The sequence below is a fragment of the Kwoniella bestiolae genome, chromosome 2 (assembly GCF_000512585.2).
Source record: "Kwoniella bestiolae CBS 10118 chromosome 2, complete sequence".
Taxonomy (NCBI): domain Eukaryota; kingdom Fungi; phylum Basidiomycota; class Tremellomycetes; order Tremellales; family Cryptococcaceae; genus Kwoniella; species Kwoniella bestiolae.
The window spans coordinates 3,459,312-3,480,890 of NC_089242.1; the positions used below are offsets into that span (position 1 = coordinate 3,459,312).

The 21,579-nt window shown below is 47.7% G+C and overlaps 9 protein-coding genes across 9 annotated transcripts; 6 read left to right on the plus strand and 3 right to left on the minus strand.

Annotated features, from left to right (window-relative positions):
• Positions 1–175: 175 nt before the first annotated feature.
• I302_104437 (uncharacterized protein) lies at positions 176–2,448 on the plus strand (the record flags this gene model as incomplete). Its single annotated transcript, XM_019189794.1, has 4 exons — positions 176–533; positions 597–835; positions 893–1,101; positions 1,158–2,448. The coding sequence occupies 4 exons, from the start codon at positions 176–178 to the stop codon at positions 2,446–2,448; spliced, it is 2,097 nt and encodes a 698-aa protein (XP_019049356.1).
• Positions 2,449–2,637: 189 nt separating this feature from the next.
• On the minus strand, positions 2,638–4,611 carry I302_104438 (uncharacterized protein; the record flags this gene model as incomplete). The annotated part of the gene is made up of 11 exons (XM_019189795.1): positions 2,638–2,923; positions 2,997–3,131; positions 3,192–3,277; positions 3,346–3,423; positions 3,479–3,647; positions 3,718–3,834; positions 3,915–4,004; positions 4,107–4,129; positions 4,185–4,191; positions 4,269–4,386; positions 4,440–4,611. The coding sequence occupies 11 exons, from the start codon at positions 4,609–4,611 to the stop codon at positions 2,638–2,640; spliced, it is 1,281 nt and encodes a 426-aa protein (XP_019049357.1).
• Positions 4,612–5,149: 538 nt separating this feature from the next.
• I302_104439 (uncharacterized protein) lies at positions 5,150–5,571 on the plus strand (the record flags this gene model as incomplete). The annotated part of the gene is made up of 2 exons (XM_065869869.1): positions 5,150–5,487; positions 5,541–5,571. 2 exons carry the CDS (start codon positions 5,150–5,152, stop codon positions 5,569–5,571), a joined length of 369 nt encoding a protein of 122 aa, XP_065725941.1.
• Positions 5,572–5,679: 108 nt separating this feature from the next.
• On the plus strand, positions 5,680–10,163 carry I302_104440 (uncharacterized protein; the record flags this gene model as incomplete). The annotated part of the gene is made up of 15 exons (XM_065869870.1): positions 5,680–5,737; positions 5,801–5,837; positions 6,079–6,236; positions 6,280–6,530; positions 6,657–6,776; positions 7,244–7,496; positions 7,549–7,577; positions 7,739–7,794; positions 7,857–7,930; positions 8,049–8,088; positions 8,141–8,160; positions 8,266–8,370; positions 8,421–8,456; positions 8,507–8,573; positions 8,684–10,163. The coding sequence occupies 15 exons, from the start codon at positions 5,680–5,682 to the stop codon at positions 10,161–10,163; spliced, it is 2,784 nt and encodes a 927-aa protein (XP_065725942.1).
• Positions 10,164–10,249: 86 nt separating this feature from the next.
• I302_104441 (uncharacterized protein) lies at positions 10,250–12,965 on the minus strand (the record flags this gene model as incomplete). Its single annotated transcript, XM_065869871.1, has 15 exons — positions 10,250–10,662; positions 10,713–10,917; positions 10,976–11,093; positions 11,151–11,237; positions 11,292–11,330; positions 11,390–11,448; positions 11,504–11,548; positions 11,667–11,792; positions 11,840–11,879; positions 11,993–12,050; positions 12,099–12,195; positions 12,247–12,379; positions 12,436–12,502; positions 12,549–12,650; positions 12,701–12,965. The coding sequence occupies 15 exons, from the start codon at positions 12,963–12,965 to the stop codon at positions 10,250–10,252; spliced, it is 1,854 nt and encodes a 617-aa protein (XP_065725943.1).
• A 704-nt stretch (positions 12,966–13,669) lies between these two features.
• Positions 13,670–14,571, plus strand: I302_104442 (uncharacterized protein; the record flags this gene model as incomplete). Its single annotated transcript, XM_019189798.1, has 6 exons — positions 13,670–13,728; positions 13,860–13,933; positions 14,025–14,134; positions 14,198–14,386; positions 14,444–14,503; positions 14,560–14,571. 6 exons carry the CDS (start codon positions 13,670–13,672, stop codon positions 14,569–14,571), a joined length of 504 nt encoding a protein of 167 aa, XP_019049360.1.
• Positions 14,572–14,967: 396 nt separating this feature from the next.
• On the plus strand, positions 14,968–16,624 carry I302_104443 (alkylated DNA repair protein AlkB; the record flags this gene model as incomplete). Its single annotated transcript, XM_065869872.1, has 7 exons — positions 14,968–15,316; positions 15,365–15,765; positions 15,812–15,977; positions 16,025–16,094; positions 16,148–16,180; positions 16,264–16,385; positions 16,461–16,624. The coding sequence occupies 7 exons, from the start codon at positions 14,968–14,970 to the stop codon at positions 16,622–16,624; spliced, it is 1,305 nt and encodes a 434-aa protein (XP_065725944.1).
• A 610-nt stretch (positions 16,625–17,234) lies between these two features.
• I302_104444 (uncharacterized protein) lies at positions 17,235–19,851 on the plus strand (the record flags this gene model as incomplete). The annotated part of the gene is made up of 8 exons (XM_065869873.1): positions 17,235–17,322; positions 17,396–17,681; positions 17,744–18,040; positions 18,094–18,643; positions 18,718–18,912; positions 18,970–19,194; positions 19,253–19,594; positions 19,657–19,851. The coding sequence occupies 8 exons, from the start codon at positions 17,235–17,237 to the stop codon at positions 19,849–19,851; spliced, it is 2,178 nt and encodes a 725-aa protein (XP_065725945.1).
• Positions 19,852–19,899: 48 nt separating this feature from the next.
• On the minus strand, positions 19,900–20,681 carry I302_104445 (uncharacterized protein; the record flags this gene model as incomplete). The annotated part of the gene is made up of 5 exons (XM_019189801.1): positions 19,900–20,028; positions 20,076–20,146; positions 20,229–20,330; positions 20,400–20,613; positions 20,667–20,681. 5 exons carry the CDS (start codon positions 20,679–20,681, stop codon positions 19,900–19,902), a joined length of 531 nt encoding a protein of 176 aa, XP_019049363.1.
• Between the last annotated feature and the right edge of the window lie 898 nt (positions 20,682–21,579).

Here is a 21,579-nt window from a genome sequence, read left to right on the forward strand (position 1 = left end):
AAACTACTATCGCACAGTAGATATAGACATCTGTAACACTCTACTTCTCATCTTACCACTTTTCTACATCCATTTGTGAGTCCCTTGAACCATAGAATCCCACAAGGGGATTTGCGCTGCAAAGTGGTTGCTGACCGCTGTCTTCTTTCTCTCTTCATAGATACCTGTATTCAAAATGTCTGGCCAATCCGAGACCTTTGGTTTCCAAGCCGAGATCTCTCAACTTCTCGACTTGATCATCAACACCTTCTACTCCAACAAGGAAATCTTCCTTCGAGAATTGATCTCCAATTGTTCCGATGCTCTCGACAAGGTCAGATACGCCGCCCTCACCGACCCTTCTCAGCTCGACACTGAAAAGGATCTCTACATCCGAATCATCCCCAACAAGGAGGAAGGTACCCTCACCATCCGAGATACCGGTATTGGTATGACCAAGGCCGATCTCGTCAACAACCTCGGTACCATCGCCAAATCCGGTACCAAGGCTTTCATGGAAGCTCTTTCCTCTGGTGCTGATATCAGTATGATTGGTGAGTATCTCTCAGTCATCCTTATGACGCGAACAAAGGAATCTGACTGATGGTTATGTATAGGTCAATTCGGTGTCGGTTTCTACTCTTCATACCTTGTCGCCGAAAAGGTCCAAGTCACCACCAAGCACAACGATGACGAGCAATACATCTGGGAGTCTGCCGCTGGTGGTACTTTCACCATCACTGAAGACGTTGATGGGCCACGACTCGGTCGAGGTACCTCCATGAAGCTCTTCATCAAAGAGGACCTCAAGGAATACCTCGAAGAGAAGAGAATCAGAGAAATCGTTAAGAAACACGTAAGTGTCACGTTGGCTTATTTAGTTGACCACTGAGCTGACGTTTATACTCTCCAGTCTGAATTCATCTCCTACCCTATCCAACTCGTTGTTACCAAGGAGACCGAGAAGGAAGTAGAGGACGAGGAAGAAATCAAGGAAGGCGAGAACAAGATCGAGGAAGTCGAGGATGAGGATTCCGCCAAGAAGACTAAGAAGACCAAGAAGGTCAAGGAGACCACCACTGAAAACGAGGAATTGAACAAGCAGAAGCCTATCTGGACCAGGTGAGTCTTTTTGGTAAACTGAGTATGCGGACATCATCTGACTCCACGATCTGCAGAAACCCCTCCGAAGTTACCCAAGAGGAATACGCCAGTTTCTACAAGTCCATCTCCAACGACTGGGAAGACCACCTCGCCGTCAAGCACTTCTCCGTTGAAGGTCAACTCGAGTTCAAGGCCATGCTTTTCGTCCCCAAGCGAGCTCCCTTCGACCTCTTCGAGACCAAGAAGAAGAGACACAACATCAAACTCTACGTCCGAAGAGTGTTCATCTCCGAGGACAACGAGGACCTCATCCCTGAATACCTCAACTTCATGGTCGGTCTTGTCGACTCTGAGGATCTCCCTCTTAACATCTCCCGAGAAACTCTTCAACAAAACAAGATTCTCAAGGTTATCCGAAAGAACCTCGTGAAGAAAGCTCTCGATCTCATCTCCGAGGTTGCCGAGGACAAAGAGAACTTTGACAAATTCTACACCGCCTTCTCCAAGAACCTCAAGCTCGGTATCCACGAGGATGCTACCAACCGAAGCAAGATCGCCGAATTCCTCCGATTCCACTCCACCAAGTCCGTCGATGAGATGACCTCGTTCAAGGACTACATCACCCGAATGCCCGAGGTGCAAAAATCCATCTACTACCTTACTGGTGAATCTCTCGATGCCGTCAAGGACTCGCCCTTCCTCGAGGTCCTCAAGAAGAAGGGATTCGAAGTCTTGCTTCTCGTCGACCCTATCGACGAATACGCCGTCACTCAACTCAAGGAGTTTGACGGTAAGAAGCTTGTCTGTGTCTCCAAGGAAGGTCTTGAACTTGAAGAGACTCCTGAAGAGAAGGAAGCTAGAGAGAAGGAGGCCAAGGACTTTGAAGGACTCTGCTCAGCCATCAAAGAGAACCTCGGTGACAAGGTCGAGAAAGTCATCGTTTCCAACAGAATTACCGACTCTCCTTGTGTCCTCGTCACTGGTCAATTCGGTTGGTCTTCCAACATGGAACGAATCATGAAGGCTCAAGCTCTCCGAGATTCCTCCATGTCCTCTTACATGGCCAGCAAGAAGACCATGGAGCTCAACCCTACCCACCCTATCATCAAGGAGCTCAAATCCCGAGTTGCCGAAGACAAGTCCGACAAGACCGTCCGAGATCTCACCTACTTGCTCTTCGAGACTGCTCTCCTCACCTCCGGTTTCACTTTGACCGCTCCTCAAGATTTCGCTTCCCGAATCAACCGAATGATCGCTCTCGGTCTTTCCATTGATGCTGACGCTGAGCCTACCCCCGCCGCCTCAGCTGAAGCTGATGCCCCTGCTCTTGAGGAAGCCGCCGGATCAATGGAGGAAGTCGATTAAGTTGATGTGAACAAGGGAGTGTTCGGTGACGAAAAGAAGTAATGTATACAATAATATAGCATTTTCTATTAGTTTTTCGGTTTATTATTTCTATTCGTAGCATTTTATGCATGTGGTTCTATCTGGTCAATCTACAGGTCTACGCACCATCATACCAATACAACAGGCACAAATGTTCTTTCTACATGGTTACGAGTGACTTCTGAACAATCTGCCAAACGAGCTGGTACGCTTGGATGAATCTGCATGAACGGGTACAGGTTCTTTGGGTGGTAAGACAGGTGGTGGTGCGGAAGATACTGCAGAGGGAGGATGTTGTGATGTTTTGCTGCTAGTGCTGGCAACATACTTGAGGTGTTCTCGTCTCCCAGGTTTGAGATCTGGCAGCTCGATAGTGGACAAGTATATGGCTATATTGGGAAATGGGGTCCAGACCTTGCTTTTACCTGGTACAGGATTGGAAGGAGATATAGGTCTTTGATGATAATGTGCATCAGGACGACATTGTTCAGATCAGGCTTGTATCGATGTGGGAACTGTGAACTCACTTGGGCGGCTCGTCATCGAGCTTGATCACCTTTGGACCTGGCTTTCCGCCGTTCAATGAAGGTGGTGGTTTCGACACTACCTCTTCTTCGATCACATATTGATACAATTCCGCCAGGCCCTCATGGTGACGGAATCTGATTTAGACAAGTCAGTAATCCTGTGTCTTCTCCTTACCCCAACTGATTCTGACTCACCTTTTCACACCAAGCGATACCTCTAAAGCCCTTTGAGCCGCTTCGGCTGTCTTTGTCCGTATGACAACGAACAGCACATGCGGGTCCTAAGGACAGGCGGTTGAGTTAGATTCATGTGAGTCATCATAATTTCGTACCCGGGGAAAACGCTCACCTGAAACAGAGCAATGGCTCGAGCGATATGATTGTCAATACTGCTGGTCATAGTGACTACAATCTCATTAGGGTTTTCCTGAAGCACTAAATCAGCCACTCCGACATTGAACAATTAGCTTCAGCCAACTCACCGGCTCAAAGTCGTCTTCGCTTATCACTCTTTCGGGTCTAGCTGGCACTGGCGGAACGTCCTTGTCCCTGATAGGCAACATATTACCATCTTTGACAGATTTATTGCCACTTGAGGGCGACCGAGAGAGCGTATTTCGATCATTGGCCGCATCCAGAAGGCAGAGCAGACTTGTTCAAAAGTATAGCATGAGCTTCTGGCGCTATTTTTGGTCAATGATGTCTGAAGGGTCTCTCTCACCTTGCTACCAGAAGTGTCTCTAATCCTCTTAGATCTTTGATCTCGTTAGGGAATCTATCGATGTTATAATGCAATATCTGCAAGCGGGCTGGACCTTTACTGCTGACGTCTCTTGCTCTACATGGCATTTGCTACATCAGCCATGCCAATATTCGTTGTATCTGCAGTATTGTCTACGATAAGTAAACAGAACTCACAGGCATATCTCAACCTTTGGGTCGGGCTTTCTGTCGAGTGAACATATGTAGTCTTTTCCATAAACCTCACGGGTCCAGCGATATTTATTTCTGTCGATGGTATTAAGGAGATATCAGTACCGGTGAGCTGGATTTGACAGAAATGAAGCTCTGCTATTTGCCTCTCTTTCGATCTGCCGAAGCACAACTTACTCTTCAAAAGTAAAGGTCCATTCCTGTGATTAATCTCAGCGACGCTGCCATCAAGAGCTACTTTCACCCAGAACTCACGAAATTTCTGGATGACAGGAAGACATGTTATTGCATCAGAATACAGTCAACACATGATGATACGTCTATATTTTTACCACTCACATTCTTCCAGTAAACTCGAACGGCACATCTTCATCTGGCCCATGCAGCTGCAACCTTCTCTTCTTGGATTTCTCCATCTCGTAACCCGCAGATGCGAGTCTCGCACCTGTTAGTACATCTGAGGTCGTATCATCAGTGATAAGTTGTAATTTTCATACATGAGATACACACCGTATATAGCACTGGAGTAAGCTTCGTCGTCCCTCTTCTCCCTTACTCTGGCATACCTCGGTTCAACCTTGTTAGCGAGTTGACCGAATGATTCGGAGAGCTGGATGATGGATGGATCTGTGTTTGACTGGCTGAGAGTGAGGGTGTAGCAGTTGGCATCTCTCAGTGCCATGATGTGTTATTTGATTAATAGTTGTAACAGTTGTGGGATATGGATGAGTACATGTATACTACGAGTATGATGGTATGATGGTATGATGAAGGTGCACAGCTTATAACAAGACCAAACAATGAACATGAACATCCTCCACTCTGCCTCTGCCTGCACTCGCAGCTGCAACGATGGATGGATGGATGGTGTTACGTAAACATCAAGGGAAGGTCACCTGGAACAACACCTCGGTGACTGATAAGTGTAGTATCATAGATATCATGCTACTAGTACGAGTACTGTACAGTACAATCGAACGATCAATCGATCAATCGATCAATCAATCAATTATAAACAGCAAAGATCAACTCGAAAGGATCATCTACTCGAGTATCATAATCATCTTATACTACACATATACTAGACACATCATACTAGATACTAGATACTAGAGCATTCATTTCATTCACTCAACTATCTCTCTTTCTACATCGTTGACTATCCACTCATCTCACTCAATCACGCCCAACAGTATATATAGCCTAAGCCACTCGCTGGCATGGCTGATCTATCTCAGCACACAAATTACACAGCTGCTTATTCAGGTCTACTAGACAATTTTTATCTCACCCTCGCAATCGCAGGTGCTTGCTTGATAGGTTATGAGGTAGAAGTGCATATACCCAGAAGGAGGGGCAAGGACGGTCCCTTTCAGAGGGTACCAGTCAGATTGTATTATGCGGCTAAGAGAGGTTGGAGGAGATTACGAACGGGAAAGACACAGTCTCATCATCGAGAGGACGGCCGTCCGAGCAGCGAAGGGTTGGTGAGGGATCAAGATTCAGGAGATAGAGCTAGACGTCAGCTTGGGGACAGAGAAAGTTGGGAGTTCGGATAGTGAGTTACTATACTCGTACCGAGAGCCATAATCCAGACTGATGTCATGACAGCATATTTCAACCTAAAGCTTGGGCAGTGTGAGTCAACTTCGCAACGGTTCAGTGCTGACTTTCTAGAAACCCTTCACCACCCGTTCCACGATGGCCATTAATGTGGATCGTCTCATCCCTCAAGGTCCGCGAAAAAGACATGCCAGAAAAATGTGGTCTTGATCTGACTTTACACGCTAGATTCCTGCGTGGAGCATGTGAGTTGGTGACACTGATTCCGTTGTACGGGTCGTTGCTGATCACTTTGATTGCCATTTTAGTCTTCTACACATTATTACAAACAATCGTCATCATGCCGTGAGTTTGCATGTGCCAGGCCTTTGCTGACGGTGAACAGAATTCTCATGCCGTTGCATATCATCTATTCGCCTCGTGACATCGCAAGGACTTCGATGTTGAGGGCGTCTGCGTCTTCTCTCGTAAAATCATCCGGCTCTCGATGGCTGTGGGTGCATGCGCTGCTGATCTGGTGGATCACAATAACATGGACCGCGACGGTATTATGGATCACATGGGGAGCTTTGGCATATCGTCGCAGGCAGATCAAAGCTTTAGGTGCTCAAGTTGCAACCGCTAAGGAATTGAAACGCACTGCGACTCGCGGAGAAGACGGCCAGGATTCAAGCTCGATGGTGGAAGATTGTAAAGGTATCAAGCGATATAGAACGCTCATGGTGACCAATATACCCCCAGATAGTACGTACCCTCATCGGTAGTGACTTGACTGACCGGTCTGTAGTGCGAGATGAGACCATTTTAAAAGATTACTTCAACTACTATATACAACGACATCACGCACGAAAGCGTGCTCCCTCTCAGAATCGCCCAGAAGTGAAGAAACCGCGGTTGTCCTTGAATGCGCTCGAGCTACCTGATCATGATTGGACCAACGAGGACAGTGAAGTCGAAGAGGTTATTCTTGTTCGAAAGCTCAACACGATTGCCAGTCTCAGGGAGCGTAGGCAGGATGTACTCAGAAAATTGGAAATTGTGAGTCGAAAGTCACATAGCATGAGCTGATTTTAGGCCCATGTCAATCTCGCAAAACGAGTTATATCAGCAGCGTCACGCCATAAACGGACTGTGGGCGTCACACTGATATCTGAGAAAGATAAGAATCAACCGTTGCCGCCGAATGCAACAAAGCAAGATCGCATGGAGAGACTCGTACAAGTGCTGAATCCTTACCTCGATGACAACGGCTCTGCCGTGAAGGCTGGTGCAACCGTTTGGGATGTAAGTAATCTCGTCCAGATCGAAGCTGACTGACCAGGCCCTTCATTCTCTTCCCCGCGAATGCATCGACCCGTACCAATCGCTCACTCACCTTACTTCGATCTTTCGCGATCAAAATGCTCCCCTGGTCGATTATTTAACGACAAAACTGAGCTATCTAACGATGCTTCTCGACGAAAGTCGTTCACGACCTTTATCCTCCTACTCGCCATCATCCGCTGCTTTCGTCACCTTTAAGGATGCAAGAACGGCCCGTTTAGCTGCCAAGATCTTGGACAGCCATCCGAAACGGTCCCTTGCATGTCATGCTGTCCCAGCGCCTGATTGGACAGACATATTATGGCCCCGTTTGGGCAAAAACACCTACCGATCTGAATTTGTGAGGGGATGGGTTGTCTACCTCGGAGTCTGGGCATTTACCTTGGTATGGGTGAGTTGATTCGTGTACGATTAGCGCTGACATGTAGATTTTCCCGGTCTCTTTGCTTTGCGCACTTGCATCTTTAACGAACATCGCTGGCTTCATTAAACCTTTACAAGCATTTCTCAACGCCCATCCCAAAGTCGCGTCGGCTATCACATCATTAGCTCCTGTCATACTCGTCGCGCTGCTCACAATCGCCATCTGCCCGATCCTTCTTGTGATAGCCAACAAAGCGGAGACCATCGTCACAAGGCTGGGAATACATAATTCGGTGTTAGAGAGGTTCTGGAAATTTCGTATGTGAACCAGTCGCTGATCGTTTTCAAAGCTAATTTGCTTGCTCATCAGTCATGGTCAATGGGGTGGTCTTCTTCGCTGTAAGTGGAAGCTGCAGGAGCTCGGCTGACAATCAAGATCGGACAATCCACCATCGAGGCATATCTTACCGCTTTTCAGAATAAAAGTTTTGATCCGCTGCCAATCATCGCTTCTGCTTTTGTAAGTGGTACTGTGGTCGATCGCGCTGATGAATTTGTAGCCGACAGCCGCCCCATATTTCGCATCCTATATCTTGCTACAGACAGCGATCCAACCGTTCTTTGAGATTTTTCGTTTCGGGGTAGGTCTGATGTGTCCCCGATCGCGCTGACAGACAGCTTCCCACCATCGTCTACGTCTTTGGTACCAGGGTGTCGAGCATCCCCAGGCAAAGGTTCTCACGGACAGAACAGTAAGTCGAGTACATTTGTATATCGCTAATCAGCTTCAGTCCGACATTCAGTCACTTTTCACAGGTCCCACAACAACGTAAGTCCACCTAGACGTGTCCTCAGCTGATGAGGGATCAGTACTTGGTGGAGCTATCATGCACCTGTTCATGCTGTTAAAGTAAGTCTGACGGATAACACGAGAACAAGCGATAAACTGATTTAACGAGCAGTCCTTTGGTAATTCCCTTCAGTGAGTTGAACGAGGGAAACGTGGAGTGCTGATCACTTCAGCTCTTGTATATTACGGCGCCTGTTATGGTGAGTCACTTCACGTACGATATCTGCTGACGTGCAGTTGTCTGGAAACGACAATTCACCTATGTTTATGGGAGATTATATGAGACCAACGGCAAACGTACCAGCATTAGAGTACTGCGATACAGTCTAGATGCCTTAGCTTGTGAGTAAAGGACAGTATCCGAATGGACTGTAGCTGAACATTTGTGTCAGTGGCCCAATTCGTACTGTTTGCATTTTTCATCTTGAGTAAGTATGAGGTTGCGACACGCAGAGGAGACATGCTAAGCCGGAAACAGATAAAGCGAAAGGACATGCAATTGCCACAGGCATACTTTTTGCCATCACACTCATCGCTAAGCTCATGTAAGTTCATCGCGCGATGACTGCGCTGACACTTGGCAGAATCACCCGAGCTCTGAAGAGTCGGTTCAAGAGGTGAGTTTGCATTTTCGAAAATTGAGCTGACTCGCTAGCCTGGACATCCAAGAGGCCGATATACTATGTCCACCTATCATCACGACTACCGATGACGACGATAACGATGACGACGACGAGACTGCTTCAGAAGATTGGGATCCTGCCGATGTGCCAACCGCTGATGGCTTGCCTAGCTCCCACACGAATAGCCGGTTCAACACGCTGAGACGAAGTGTCGGTCGTTGGGCTGGCAGCTGGAAAAAAGCCGGTTCAAGTCATAAACCAATCCCGTTCGATCATGTCCTTTTCGCCACGCTTGACTCAAAGATCGCTTTTGACCAGCCTGCCGATAACGATCCATGCGGCATACCAATAGAAAGTCTCTCACACTCAATTCAAGAGAAAGATATTCAACGTATCGTGACTCCCCATCCTGGTTTAAAGCCGTGGGAAGACATCCCTCCTTACTATCGATCTCGAGGTTATGATGACCAACCGACTTACACGGATGAATACGATGACTTCCTGTGGCTCCCGCGTGATCCTCTATCGACGTTAGATCTTGATGATACCGTTGAAATGCGAGTGGCCCTCACCACTACTGCTGGAGGTTCAGGTCAGATCTGCGATCTCGCATCTGAATTTGCTGATTTAACCGTTCGAGACAAGAAGGACCAGGATACTTGGCAAGATGTTTTCATTCATGGACCGATGGACAACCGTTCAACATCCCCAGGTGCCAACAGCGAAACAAGACTGATGTCCACACCATCCCATATCGGCAGTGAGGTGAATGACACCTTCTCTGGAACTCATCTGTTCCGCAGACATACCCACAAGGCTGCAACGGCTCTGTCCGATGTTTTCCGCAGACCTCGAGCAAGCTCCAATACATCTAACCCAGGTATCGGAATGGACGCACTCTCGCTACGGTCTAGACCAGCCCCTCCTAGTCCACTCGAGCTCAACAGCATCGACGCCTTCTCCGCTATTCCCCGGGTACCAACTCCAAGTGCCATATCGGTACAGCAGGATATGGGTCATAACCAAGAAGCTAGTCCACCTGTGGAGGCACCCAGTGGATCACACATTTCCTTCCCTGCAACTCTCGGTAGATCACCTTCTGGCCGAAGACCTTCGAGAATGCGGTCCGGTCACAGCAATTTCAGCGAGGAGCTGGTTCGATCCCCCACAAGCACTCGGAAAAGGTCACTCAGTCATCTATCACCTTCCAAAAACCGTACTTCCAGCGCCATGTCTGCTCAGCAACAACGATTGTGGAACGAGGTTATGGAGGAAGAACGCTTAATGATGGATGAGGACCGGAAGGAAGAGAGAGCGGATCTGGAAAAGGAGAAAGAAGAGGTCATAAAGGAGCAACGGAAGGCGAGCGAAACTGGGGAGGGCGGCTTGAGGAGGAGACTGACAAGGGGGAACAGCGAAGCATCGAGACCTAGGATGGAACGTGCTGGTGGATCAGATCGTTCTAGAAATGGAAGTGTAGCATTAGTGGAAACACCAACAAGCATTGTATAACAGACAAGATCGACCAATATTTATATTATAATTAGGTATTTAAAAACATTAATGATTTATTACTACATATGCAAATCTGGTACTTTCTATATAATGCTGGGTATCGAATGGGTGTGTACAGTCCATGCGTATCTACCTTTCTTCCACGTCTTCTTTCGTCTCTCGTATGCTTGACCGCTTTCCTGCGCCTCCTCTCGCAGCTGAATCTGACGAGCTCCTGGTTCGCGCCATTTGATCTTGGGATACGGCTGATCATGTTCGACATTGTTGAGGCTTTCGTCGGTGACATCGGCTGTTTGTTGCTCATCCTGTCGGGCCTTCCTCTCACGTCGACGTGCGATGTTGTCTTTCTGCATCATGCTCTTCACGGTCTGACCAGCCGGTACCGTAAGGTGGTTCATCGCAAGTAAATCTTGCTGCAGACGATGAAGCCCACGTCGTGCTTTTTGCAAACCTTCCTCGTCGACATTATTATAAGAGACAATGTAGTGAACGGACCCTGTCACAGACGTGTCAGCATCAGCATAGAAGGTGCGCATGAAGACTTACAATTCTGACTTTGCCGGACCTTCTCGTCAACGGAAAATGTGACCGGACCGTGCATAGCTTCATCATCAAGTATATTCTTCATGGTCAAAGTGATAGCTCGAATCGGGCGATCACCTTTGGGACCGTCCCAATGTTTCGGTTCAACGTAAGCGGTCACGCTGTGAGCATGGACGGAGGGTGAATGTTTCAAGAGTATGTTTATTGCCTGCAGAGAAAAGTCAGTCTCGTGTGAATGGCCAGAGATATACACAATACTGACTGACCTGATCTGGGAATTCGGCTACAGCTTTTTGTAACAAGACCTCCAACAGGGAAACCGACAAGCGGAATGCCTGTTCGGCCATCTCAGTCGAACCGAATATACGTTCATCGATCTCTGACCTATAATTTGGAGTTGACTTATCAGAAGCTGGTTGAGGAAGGCAACTTTTCACTTACAATGAAATGTATTGGAATCCGAACAGACGAGATGTGTTGTGATATGCCAGAAATATACCATCCATACCACCGATGCGTACTTGAAGGCTAATCTGAATTCAGCGCGAGTACCAGAAAACGATAGTGAGTAGACAGACATACCTGAACTTGAGCATACCAGCGCGTAAAAGGTCATAGTACCTGTGAGTGCAGCAATCTCAGTAACCCATAGCTTTTGAGACTACGTAAAACCTGCTTACTCTCGTTCATAGGATTGGGTGTACCCTCGGTCTTTCCATATATCATAGACAGAATTTGCCTGATACATATCGTTAGCGCTATATCGCACCGCTTGGGCCGGTTGTGATACCCACTTGATAGTTCGCCCGATCATGTCTGACAGGTAGACAGGCCCGAGTCTTGATATCAAATACTCCGTTCCCGGGCAGCCTTGGATCGTGACAATCCAATTGAGAACGCATCAAAAGCGAGTTCATCTGAAGGCATCAGCACAAGCCTGACATCGACGCTACATACCCTCTGATAACGATAAGCCTCCTTTTCCGTCCGTTCATCCTCCGAAACTGCTGATTCTGGACTACTGAGAAGGAACCGCTTGAAGTCAGAGGTTTCGCAAGTGAGCATTTTCTCGAGGATACGACCCTGACACCTTGTCAGTTTCAACACACTTCGAATGAAGGATCACTCACGAAGTCGCTGATTACATTCTCCACATCCCATCGCTTGTCACTATCTACAGAGTAAATACCATTGGGCATTCTGTCCACAATGATGCTTGCTGGAAGCTCGGCGCCAGGGGTGAAATTGGTTCGCTAACATTTCAGCATACTTCAGATATTCACCAACTTACCTCGGAAGAGAAATCCTGACTCAATGTGGATAGATCGACACCTTTGCCACCTGATCTGACATGAGCGACCATCACAAAGAGGCATCATGTAGACTTACCGCTGATAGCGAAGTAAATCTGACTTAAGGCCTTGGTCAGAGTGGAAGTCGAACCAACGAACCGACAGCGATGTTGTTCTGCCAAATCGACGAGTTCCTACAGGCAATATGTCAGAAGGTAAATGTCGTAACAGGTGGTACGACATACCCTGTCTTGAGAGGGGGTGATGTACGGCGGACAACGATGAAAAGCGAATTTGTCAGGTTGAGGTATGTCATGTAAGCTGGGGTCAAAGTTCCAAACTCCCGTTCGCGAATCTCGAAGGGGCAAGGGTCCAGGACTGTGTGTAATCCTTCATCAGCTGTCATGCAACTTCCAGCGCTTCGAGACACTGACCTGAAAAGCACTCTGCCAAGAGACCGCCGTAGGGTAGCGATCTTCATATCTCGCAACGGCTGTACCTCTGTGAGAAGTCAGACTGTATCCAATACAACCGCTCAATCACCTACCATTAATCTCGATGTCCCGAGCAGAGATTGTACCGGCGTCGGCATGGTCTTCTGTGTCGTCTGCGCTCGGGTGATTTGTCGACTTCTGATTATCAAGTATTTCTGATTCCAACTTCAGCGTCGACCATACATTTTGGCCAGAAGAGACTCACCTTCGATATCTCTTTCGTCCATGGTCGAATTCAGTGTATCTGAGCGCCCGTCAGTGTGAGTCGATTGATTATGATCATCGGAGGGCCAAGGTGAGGCAATGAAATCCTTCTGATCCGATTCTGATGAGTGAGCTCGTCTCCGCCGAGTGATCGCATCGGCTGACCTGTTTAACTGCGGGAGATCTTCTCTAGTCGACGAGGATATCATCAAGGTGGGCGCGCCAGACTTGTGTCTCTGATTGAAAACATCGAGCGATCTTGCCATTGTAGCATCTTGCATCATATCGTTAGCAGCCTGCGATCCCAAGGATCTGCAGATCGCTTGACGCCGAGTTTTATGATGTCGACGACGGGATCGATGAGATTTCTGTGCGTCGGAAGGGCCATGATTGACATGGACCCCCTCCGCCAGAGTTTGCTGATCGTTTGATATGGTTGTCGAAGCAGTGGCGGAAGAGGTAGAGGATGAAGCGACAGATGAGACGAAATTTCTTGAGAAGATTGCATTGCAATTGAATGGAATTAAACGGATCGATGTTGCGTGCAAGGGCCGTAAAGACATAACTCAGTGACCGCTATCGTAGCTCTAATCCTCTGGATGGTCGAAATTATTATAGGATGATAGTGTGAACGAGTCAGTATGAGTATGAATATGATATGATATACAGTGAGATATACAGATAGATAAGATTCAACAAGGTTGTGCAGATCAGACCAGTTGCATCAATAATCAATACTATCATATTACGTAACGGCGCATACCATCTAAAGGGGGCAAAAAACAGGTGAAAAAAAAAAAACTGGAAAAAAAGAGAGGGAACGAGTGGGAACGTTGTTGGCAGAGAAAGGTTGGAGCTCCTTCCCATTTGTCTCTGTCTATTCACTTGACTTCTCTCTCTCATCTTATCACTCAAACATCACCTCTTTCATCTCACCCACCCGACCACATCCAAAAGAGCATCAGTAACAATGTTGATTTTCCAAGATATCATCACCGACGACGAATTGGTCTCTGACGCTTTCGACGTGTGAGTACTCGCTGTCTGCCGTGTTGTGCCCCTTGCCCTCGTCAATCCTATCCTTTTATCTGCCTTTTATTTATTCCTTGCTCCAATCTCATATCCTCATTGGCTGATCATCATCGTCATCGTCCATACAGCAAGGAGATCAACGACATCGCCTACGAAGTTGACTGTTCCATGATCATTGTCAAGGAAGGTGACGTTGACATTGGTGAGTCTTCTCAATTCAAAATGCCATCTCTTCTATTCTCTTGCCGTCGCGCGTACTTTGGAACAATCTGACCAAGCTTTCCCCCTTGCAGGTGCCAACCCCTCCGCCGAAGAGGCCGAGGAAGCTCTCGAAGCTGGTGCCTCTCAGGTCAACAACGTCGTCCACTCCTTCAGACTCCAATCTACCGCCTTTGACAAGAAGGTAAGTTTATCTTTCTCCTTACAACCTTGGGAATGCAGCTGATCGGACATGACATCACGCTAGTCCTACCTCACTTACCTCAAAGGTTACATGAAGGCCGTCAAAGCCAAGCTCCAAGAGACCAACCCTGAACGAGTCCCCATCTTCGAGAAGGGCGCTCAAGAGCTCGCCAAGAAGATCGTAGCCAACTTCAAAGATTACGAATTCTACGTTGGAGAAAGCATGAACCCAGATGGTATGGTTGCCTTGCTCGTGAGTATCGTATTTCGCGGTCGCTACCTTAACTCTGGCTAACAAGGATTGGCGCAGAACTACCGAGAGGACGGTACCACCCCTTACTTCACCTTCTGGAAAGATGGTCTCCGATCAGTGAGTGATGTACTCCTTTGTGTCCAATCGCCATCATGCTGACTTGTAGTTTGCAGCTCAAAATCTAAGCGTATTCCTCCCATACCTAGATATGCTGCTGTTTTCCGTGATTTGGTATTCCGTGATCCACCATAGCTGAATATGCATTCTGAATGAATCAGTTGTCTTTTGCTAGCATTTCTGTATATTTGATCACATTGCATCCGCTCACGATCACGGTCACTGAGTGATCTTGGGTGGTGGTGCATATGAAGCGTAGACTGATACGTGACATGCATACATACATGCCAGTCGAACTCGTACTGCACTCATACAGCGCAGGACAGTGAAATGCAAAAGTGAGATTGGGGAAATTCACTCAACTCAAACCAAACAATGATTTCTACTCTAGTCCTAGCCCCCATTCCACATCACATCATACGGTCTGCATATCATCATTCTGTCCCCCAGATCCAACAAACGATATGCCCTCTGTGCCAGATGTTATCACGAACCAGTATACCGCCTTCCGTTTGGCTGAGAAACATTTCAAGAATCGTGCAGTGAAGAACAAGTTTCCCTCGCTTCGAAAATATCAAGACTCACTCGTGGACCTTTCTCGTCCAGATCGTCAGGAAGACGATGAAGTCTGGAAAGCAGGGTGGTGGAGTCCTGACCATGAACCGAACATGACTTCGAGCGGGACCAGTTGGAAACCATGGAAGATGGGGAAAGGCAAGGAGAAAGAACAGGGTGTACGCCCAGATTTACCAATGTCGGACTTGGAAGCTATACAGCTTGAGGACGGACGAGAAGGATGGATAGTCGCACCTGGTATGTCCCAGGCATGATCAAGCTACATGGCTTACACATTTATAATAGGATGCATCCTGATACCCAACTACCTCTCAATCGACGATCAGCTCGAATTCCTTCATTCGTCTCTGACCGAATACACGCTCCCACCGAACCCTCTTTCATTGTCTACCCACTACGACCTTCCCCACAACCTATTCGAGCTGTACTCCAGGGATCCAGATCACATCGTTCAACCCAAACATCTGACCACTCCCGCTTCCCAACGACAATCCAATGATGCGACCGACATTCCGAAATCTCGAACACTGATAGAGACTGAACCAGCTTCCGTCATTGGGTATGACGAAATTGTAGCACGTAATAAGACCTGGACAGGCGATGCACCGAGTGAAAAATTGAAAGAGAAGACTGTCGGACAGCTGGTCACGGAGATGAGATGGGCTAATCTAGGCTGGGTGTATCAGGCGAGTTTGCACACGGATGACCCGATCGCAGCTAATGCTGTTACAGTGGTCGACCAAGTCCTACGATTTCAGTCGTGATGAGCCTATCCCTTTTCCCCCTCGACTCGCTGAACTCTGTCACCAAGTGGTCTCCTCGGTGCCTTGGCATCGAGTGTTTGCCCCAGGGGATGAGTCATATTCCTGTGGTTGGGAAAACTGGGTCAAAGATTATGGTAAGTGCATCTTCAGGTGGGCAAAAGGTTGCTGACACACTGTCTAGCTCCTGATACGGGTATCGTGAACTTCTATCAGGTCAAGGACACTCTAATGGGGCATGTGGATCGATCAGAGTAAGTCAGTCGACTCAAGTCAGAGTGTGAGCTGATGTACAACCTTTCGCCAGACTGGATCCCGCTCGGCCTCTTGTTTCCTTGTCGTAAGTGAAAGCCAGACGTCCCCTTGATCTGACCATCACTTCGAACGTATCCTAATCTTGTACTTTGCCAAATATCTTTGCAGTATTGGCCATTCTGCGATCCTCCTACTTGGTACTGCATCTCGTCATGATCCACCACGACCCATCATCTTACGATCAGGAGATTGCCTCATCATGAGCGGTAGAGGAAGACAAGCTTATCATGGTGAGTTTTTCCCGTGACCTTTTGCACAACAAAGTGAATTACCCAAGCTCATTGGCTTCTTTTATGATTGCCCAGGAGTTCCACGCATCCTCGAAGATACTCTTCCTGCTCATTTTGATTCTCAGGACACGGATGACGACACGATGAGAGCTGCCAAGAAGTTTATTTCGTCGGCAAGAATTAACATCAACGCTCGACAGGTGTTCCCGCCAGGCTTTGTGAGACCAGATAAAGCGTAACTATGGCACCATGAACTCGCATATTTCCTCAGTCTTGTATACCTGATAATAGCCATTATCATTATCATTATCATTATCATTATCATTATCATTGTCATCATCATTATCATCTTCATCATCATCATCATCATTGGCATTATAATCATCGTCATCATAACGATAACATAGCATCTTGTATGAGTAATAGTCTTTACTTGCTGCTACAGTAATGTAATTTGATTAGGACCCAAACCATGACAACGTAATGATGAATTACGATTGGGCTTGCGCTTGATTGTAATGATACGTGACTAGCATTACAAATCCATTACAAATCCAACACAAATCCATTACAAATCCATTACAAATCCATTACGACTTCACATTGTCAATCGTCAATCAACAATCGACTCGTTTGACGCGTTGACGGTACTCATCATCATATACGCGTCTTTTTCTTTTTCCACATTAACACTCGTGTCCTTAACCTAGTCATTTAAAAAGAAAAAGCATCCTCCATCATCTTACATCCTCGTCAACAAGTCATCTTCACGTCTCTTCCTTCCCTATATCTCACTTTCAACTGGTTCATCCTTCATTGTGCACCTCGTCATCTTCAAAGAGCCGCAATATGTCGGAATCGGAAGGTACTCTTCGCAAGGAATTGGGAGATCACTTTCATCAAGCGGTCCTAGAACATCCGGATGTCATGGTCGAGTGTAAGTCAATCGGTCATATTTCTGTCGTCCGTATCACTCGTTGTAGCCGCTTATCATGGCATCTTGTTTAAAGGCCTTTCGATTCTTCGTCTGTACAACCTCGCTCCTGCCGATCTCTTCTTCAAGTACGAAGCATTTCTCATGTCTCGCCCTTCTGGCCTCAGGGCCAAGCTCGGCAATCTCTCGCTCGACACCCTTCGTGAGCTGCGTTCCGAGATCCAGAGGGAACAGCAAGCGATAGCAGTAGCGGCCATGGCAGGTGGTACTGGTGCAACCCCCGGACGTTCAAACGATCAACCTAGCAAACAGGCAGTGGGCATGAGAAAAGGTAAAGGGAACATGGCAGACATAGGGGGTTTGTAAGTACTTTCAAATTGGTTCATGTCATCATTAGCTGATCGTATCACTCTCAATGCTACAGTCTGGAAGGCCTATCGACTCCGTCAAGACCGACCAAATCTCGGACGACCAACTCTGGCGCTCGCTCTTCCACTCATCCCACCCATGACCCTCCTGCAGGCTCCAGTTTCAGCCCTTCTGTGACAGGCACTACAAGCACACCTTATCGAGCATCGCCTGCTGTTCCAGCAGCTAGCAGCTACCGCCCTGATGCTCCAAAGCCGACAAACAATGCTTTTCTCGAAACACCATCAGGAAAAGGTACTCATGGTCTGTCTGTTCCCTCCAGCCCGACCAGTCCAGCTGGATCCCCTACAAGGCAAGTGCATATTCTCCTGATCGCAACGATGATCTCTGCTGACCTTTCAACAGTACACCTTCCCAGCTCACTCAACCATTCGACCTACGCCCTCAACCTCACTCTTTGGTGGAAACTCTCAATTCTCAGTTGCCCAAAGTCCGTGAAGGTGTCCCTTCGGGTTCTAAACCAAGAGTTGTATTGAGTTCTACCGCCGATCCGAAACAGTGGAACTACAGGTACATGTTCGAGAAGATATCCCAACGTAGTGAAGCACTGGATGACTCAATAGACGATTACGCGGAGAACATCAAGGACGCTTACGGGATCTCTGAACTTGGGGATCCGCACTTTGTTTCGGAAGAAAGCATATATACAGTAGGAAGGATCTTGTCTCCGCCCACCGACACTTCCAAAGCTACCACAACCTCCCTTTTTCTTGAATCCTCGCGGTTGCTCGGAGCGGGAAAACGCATCGCTCTTCGTTTCGCCCCTGCCCATAATCTCAAAGTCCGAGGGGGAGCACCAGGCGTAAAGGGTTTTGGCTTATTTCCTGGATGTCTGGCTTGTGTGAAAGGTCGAAATGGTGGGGGAGGGGCTTTTGTGGTTGAGGAGGTGCTCTTGGTGAGTCTGACCTGTCCATTCTAGCCGATCGTGACAACCTCCATGGAGGCTAACCGCGAGGTTCATTGCTGCAGCCGGCACCGAGTGCTTTGGCACAGAGCTCCGCATCCGAATTGCTCGATTTTCAATATGGCGACAAACTCAAAGGTCAGCCTATATCCATGATGACGGCGGCCGGTCCTTATACGTTGGAAGATGATTTGTCTTACGCCCCCCTTTCTGCTTTGGCAGAGGTGGTTTCTCGTGAGCGACCTGACGTGCTCCTTCTCGTAAGTATTCCGTCTTAGGGGTTTGAGAGGCGATGTCTCACTTCGCATCGTACATAGCTTGGTCCTTTCGTCGATTCGCAACACCCTTTCATCGTGTCGGGGGCAATCACTCAGACACCCAACGATATCTTCCGTGATCAAGTATCGCGCCGTCTGCAAAATATCCTGGACGCCTCTCCTGGCACAGTAATTATCCTGGTTCCTAGCGTACGCGATGTCATCTCCCGTCATATGGCTTTCCCGCAGTCCATGCTAGACAAGGAGGTCCTTGGCTTACCCAAGGTAAGGTCCACTCTGACTTTTTACACGCTTCTGCTGACAAGCCCCATCAAAACAATAGAGAGTCAAAGTCCTACCCAATCCCTGTACGTTCTCGATCAACGAGGTCATCGTAGCCCTATCCAGCGTTGATATCCTCTTCCATTTACGGCGGGAGGAACTGTATCAACGAGCCGAAGAAGCCGAACCAGATCCAGAGATGAAAGGAACAGAGGTTAAGGATGCTATGGCGAACTTGTTGAGACATGTCTTGGGACAGCGGAGCTTTTATCCCATTTTTCCACCTCCGGAAACATCGGCTGCCGATTTGAACCTGGATGTTACTCATTATCCACTGCTGAAGATGGATGGACCTGCGCCTGATGTTCTCATCTTGCCCAGCAAGTTGAAGCATTTCTCAAAGGTGAGTCATAGGCTGAAGATCGACATACAATGACAATCGCTGATAACCGAGTGCGTTCTCAGATTGTTGATTCAACGTTGGTCATCAATCCTGCTTACCTCGCTCGACCGCATACTGCAGGCACATTCGCGAAAGTATACATCCACCCCATTCCTAAGCCGGAGCTGGAACATGCCATTTCAAGCGCAGGCGAATTAGACGAATTTAGAGATCATCAGGTGTGGGATCGGGCCCGATCAGAGGTATGGAGAATCTAACATGGTTTTGGTCGTACGAAGGTGCTTGTCACGTATATGCATTCACATTCAGCTTTCCAATACTTTCTTTGCGTTGTTCTCCTCGCTCCCCTCGTCTCGCTTGTGCTTCTTTGCTTGGACACCGAAGCCTCCTGTAGAGCCAAACCCGCCAGCGCCTCTAACGGTAGCATCTAGGGACTGCGCATGATAGTTAGCTCAGATGTATAAGATTATAGACAGCTCACTTCGACTTGACGTAGACGGGGAATAGAGATTCTTTCCAGGATCAGCTGGGCCACTCGGTCTTTTGGAAGAACTACAGAAAACAGTGGCCATCAATTCGCAACAAAATCAGCACAGACAAACAACCAATGATTTGAGGTAAACACGCAACATACCTTCGAAATCGGCATCTGAGTGATTGAAGAGGAGTACCATCACCGGTCCTCGGTAGTCTGCGTCAATAACACCAGCACCGGTCTGTATACCGTGTTTCGAGGCTGGCAGGACGAAGTCGTCGAGATCATTCAGTGCACGAACAAGGCACAAGGGCTGCAATCGGGACTCACCTAATCCACTTCGAGGGGCGATACGACCGTAATGTCCTTTCGGAACGGCGATAGACATTTGTAGGTCCACCAAAGCTTTCCCACGAGCGGGTACTGTCTTGGCCTCGGCACTATACAAGTCCATACCAGCAGCGAAATCGGACCCCAGAGTGGGCATCGTGCCCCTTTCGGAGAGCAGCTGTACGTCCATGGGGACTGCAAGATCGTGAGGTGACTGGAAGCGACAATAAACTGTTAGGCGCTACCATTTGACCTCTGGTAACTCACCTCGCCGGCTGACATGGTGTAAAGCGCGGTAAGATCGGGTGAGGGATGATATGACATACACACGAATGTAGCAATGAGAGCAAAGATATTTCGAAACAAAACTTCCTCAAACGCAGTGCGGGGCGGCGCGTGTCACATTGTTTTTTCGAAACAAGACGCGTAGAATTGACGGAAGCAAATGCCAATATATGGCAAATGTCGTTGCTCACAGATACATGAGTCGCAGATTACGTGCTGACCAGCGACCGGCGGAATGCACATGTAAACAAAAAGGATTTCATGGATGACAACCATGGTGTCAGGAGCAAAATGAAGTGGTGAGATGTTCAACTTTCAGAAGGGTCGACTGAAAGTGTTCCTGCATTGGTGTACATGCATTGCATTTCAGTGTGACTGATCAATTTCAGTAGTTCCAGTCCTTAGCCATATGAATGGCTGTGCAACAAAGGTACCGGCTCAACCAGCCGTCAATACCGCTGACCTATAAAAGCAACGATTGAACATACCCGACCGCGTGGAATGTCCACTGATCATATAAGCGCGTGGCCAACATGACAGATTGTGTTGCTGTCACGTCGGCTACCTCCGTACCATTTATTTGATCCCGTCTTCGACAACGTCAACAATATCGCTCATAGTAGAAGGAGATGGATAAGAAGGATGGGTGGGATAGTAGATAGTATCATTCAACTTCGTTCATTCAACATCCACTTCGATTATGGACATTGGACATTACCTGGTTAGGCAGAGGTGTATATATATCTTCTCTCATTTTGTATTCATCTCTGTTTCGCTCATGAATTCTCAATTATTGTCTTGTCTTACTATTATTTGATATCACGATATCGCTCTGCACCTCAGCATCTCCTCAAGGCTACAACCTCTATTGTCCCCTTGACAGTCACTACCTTCT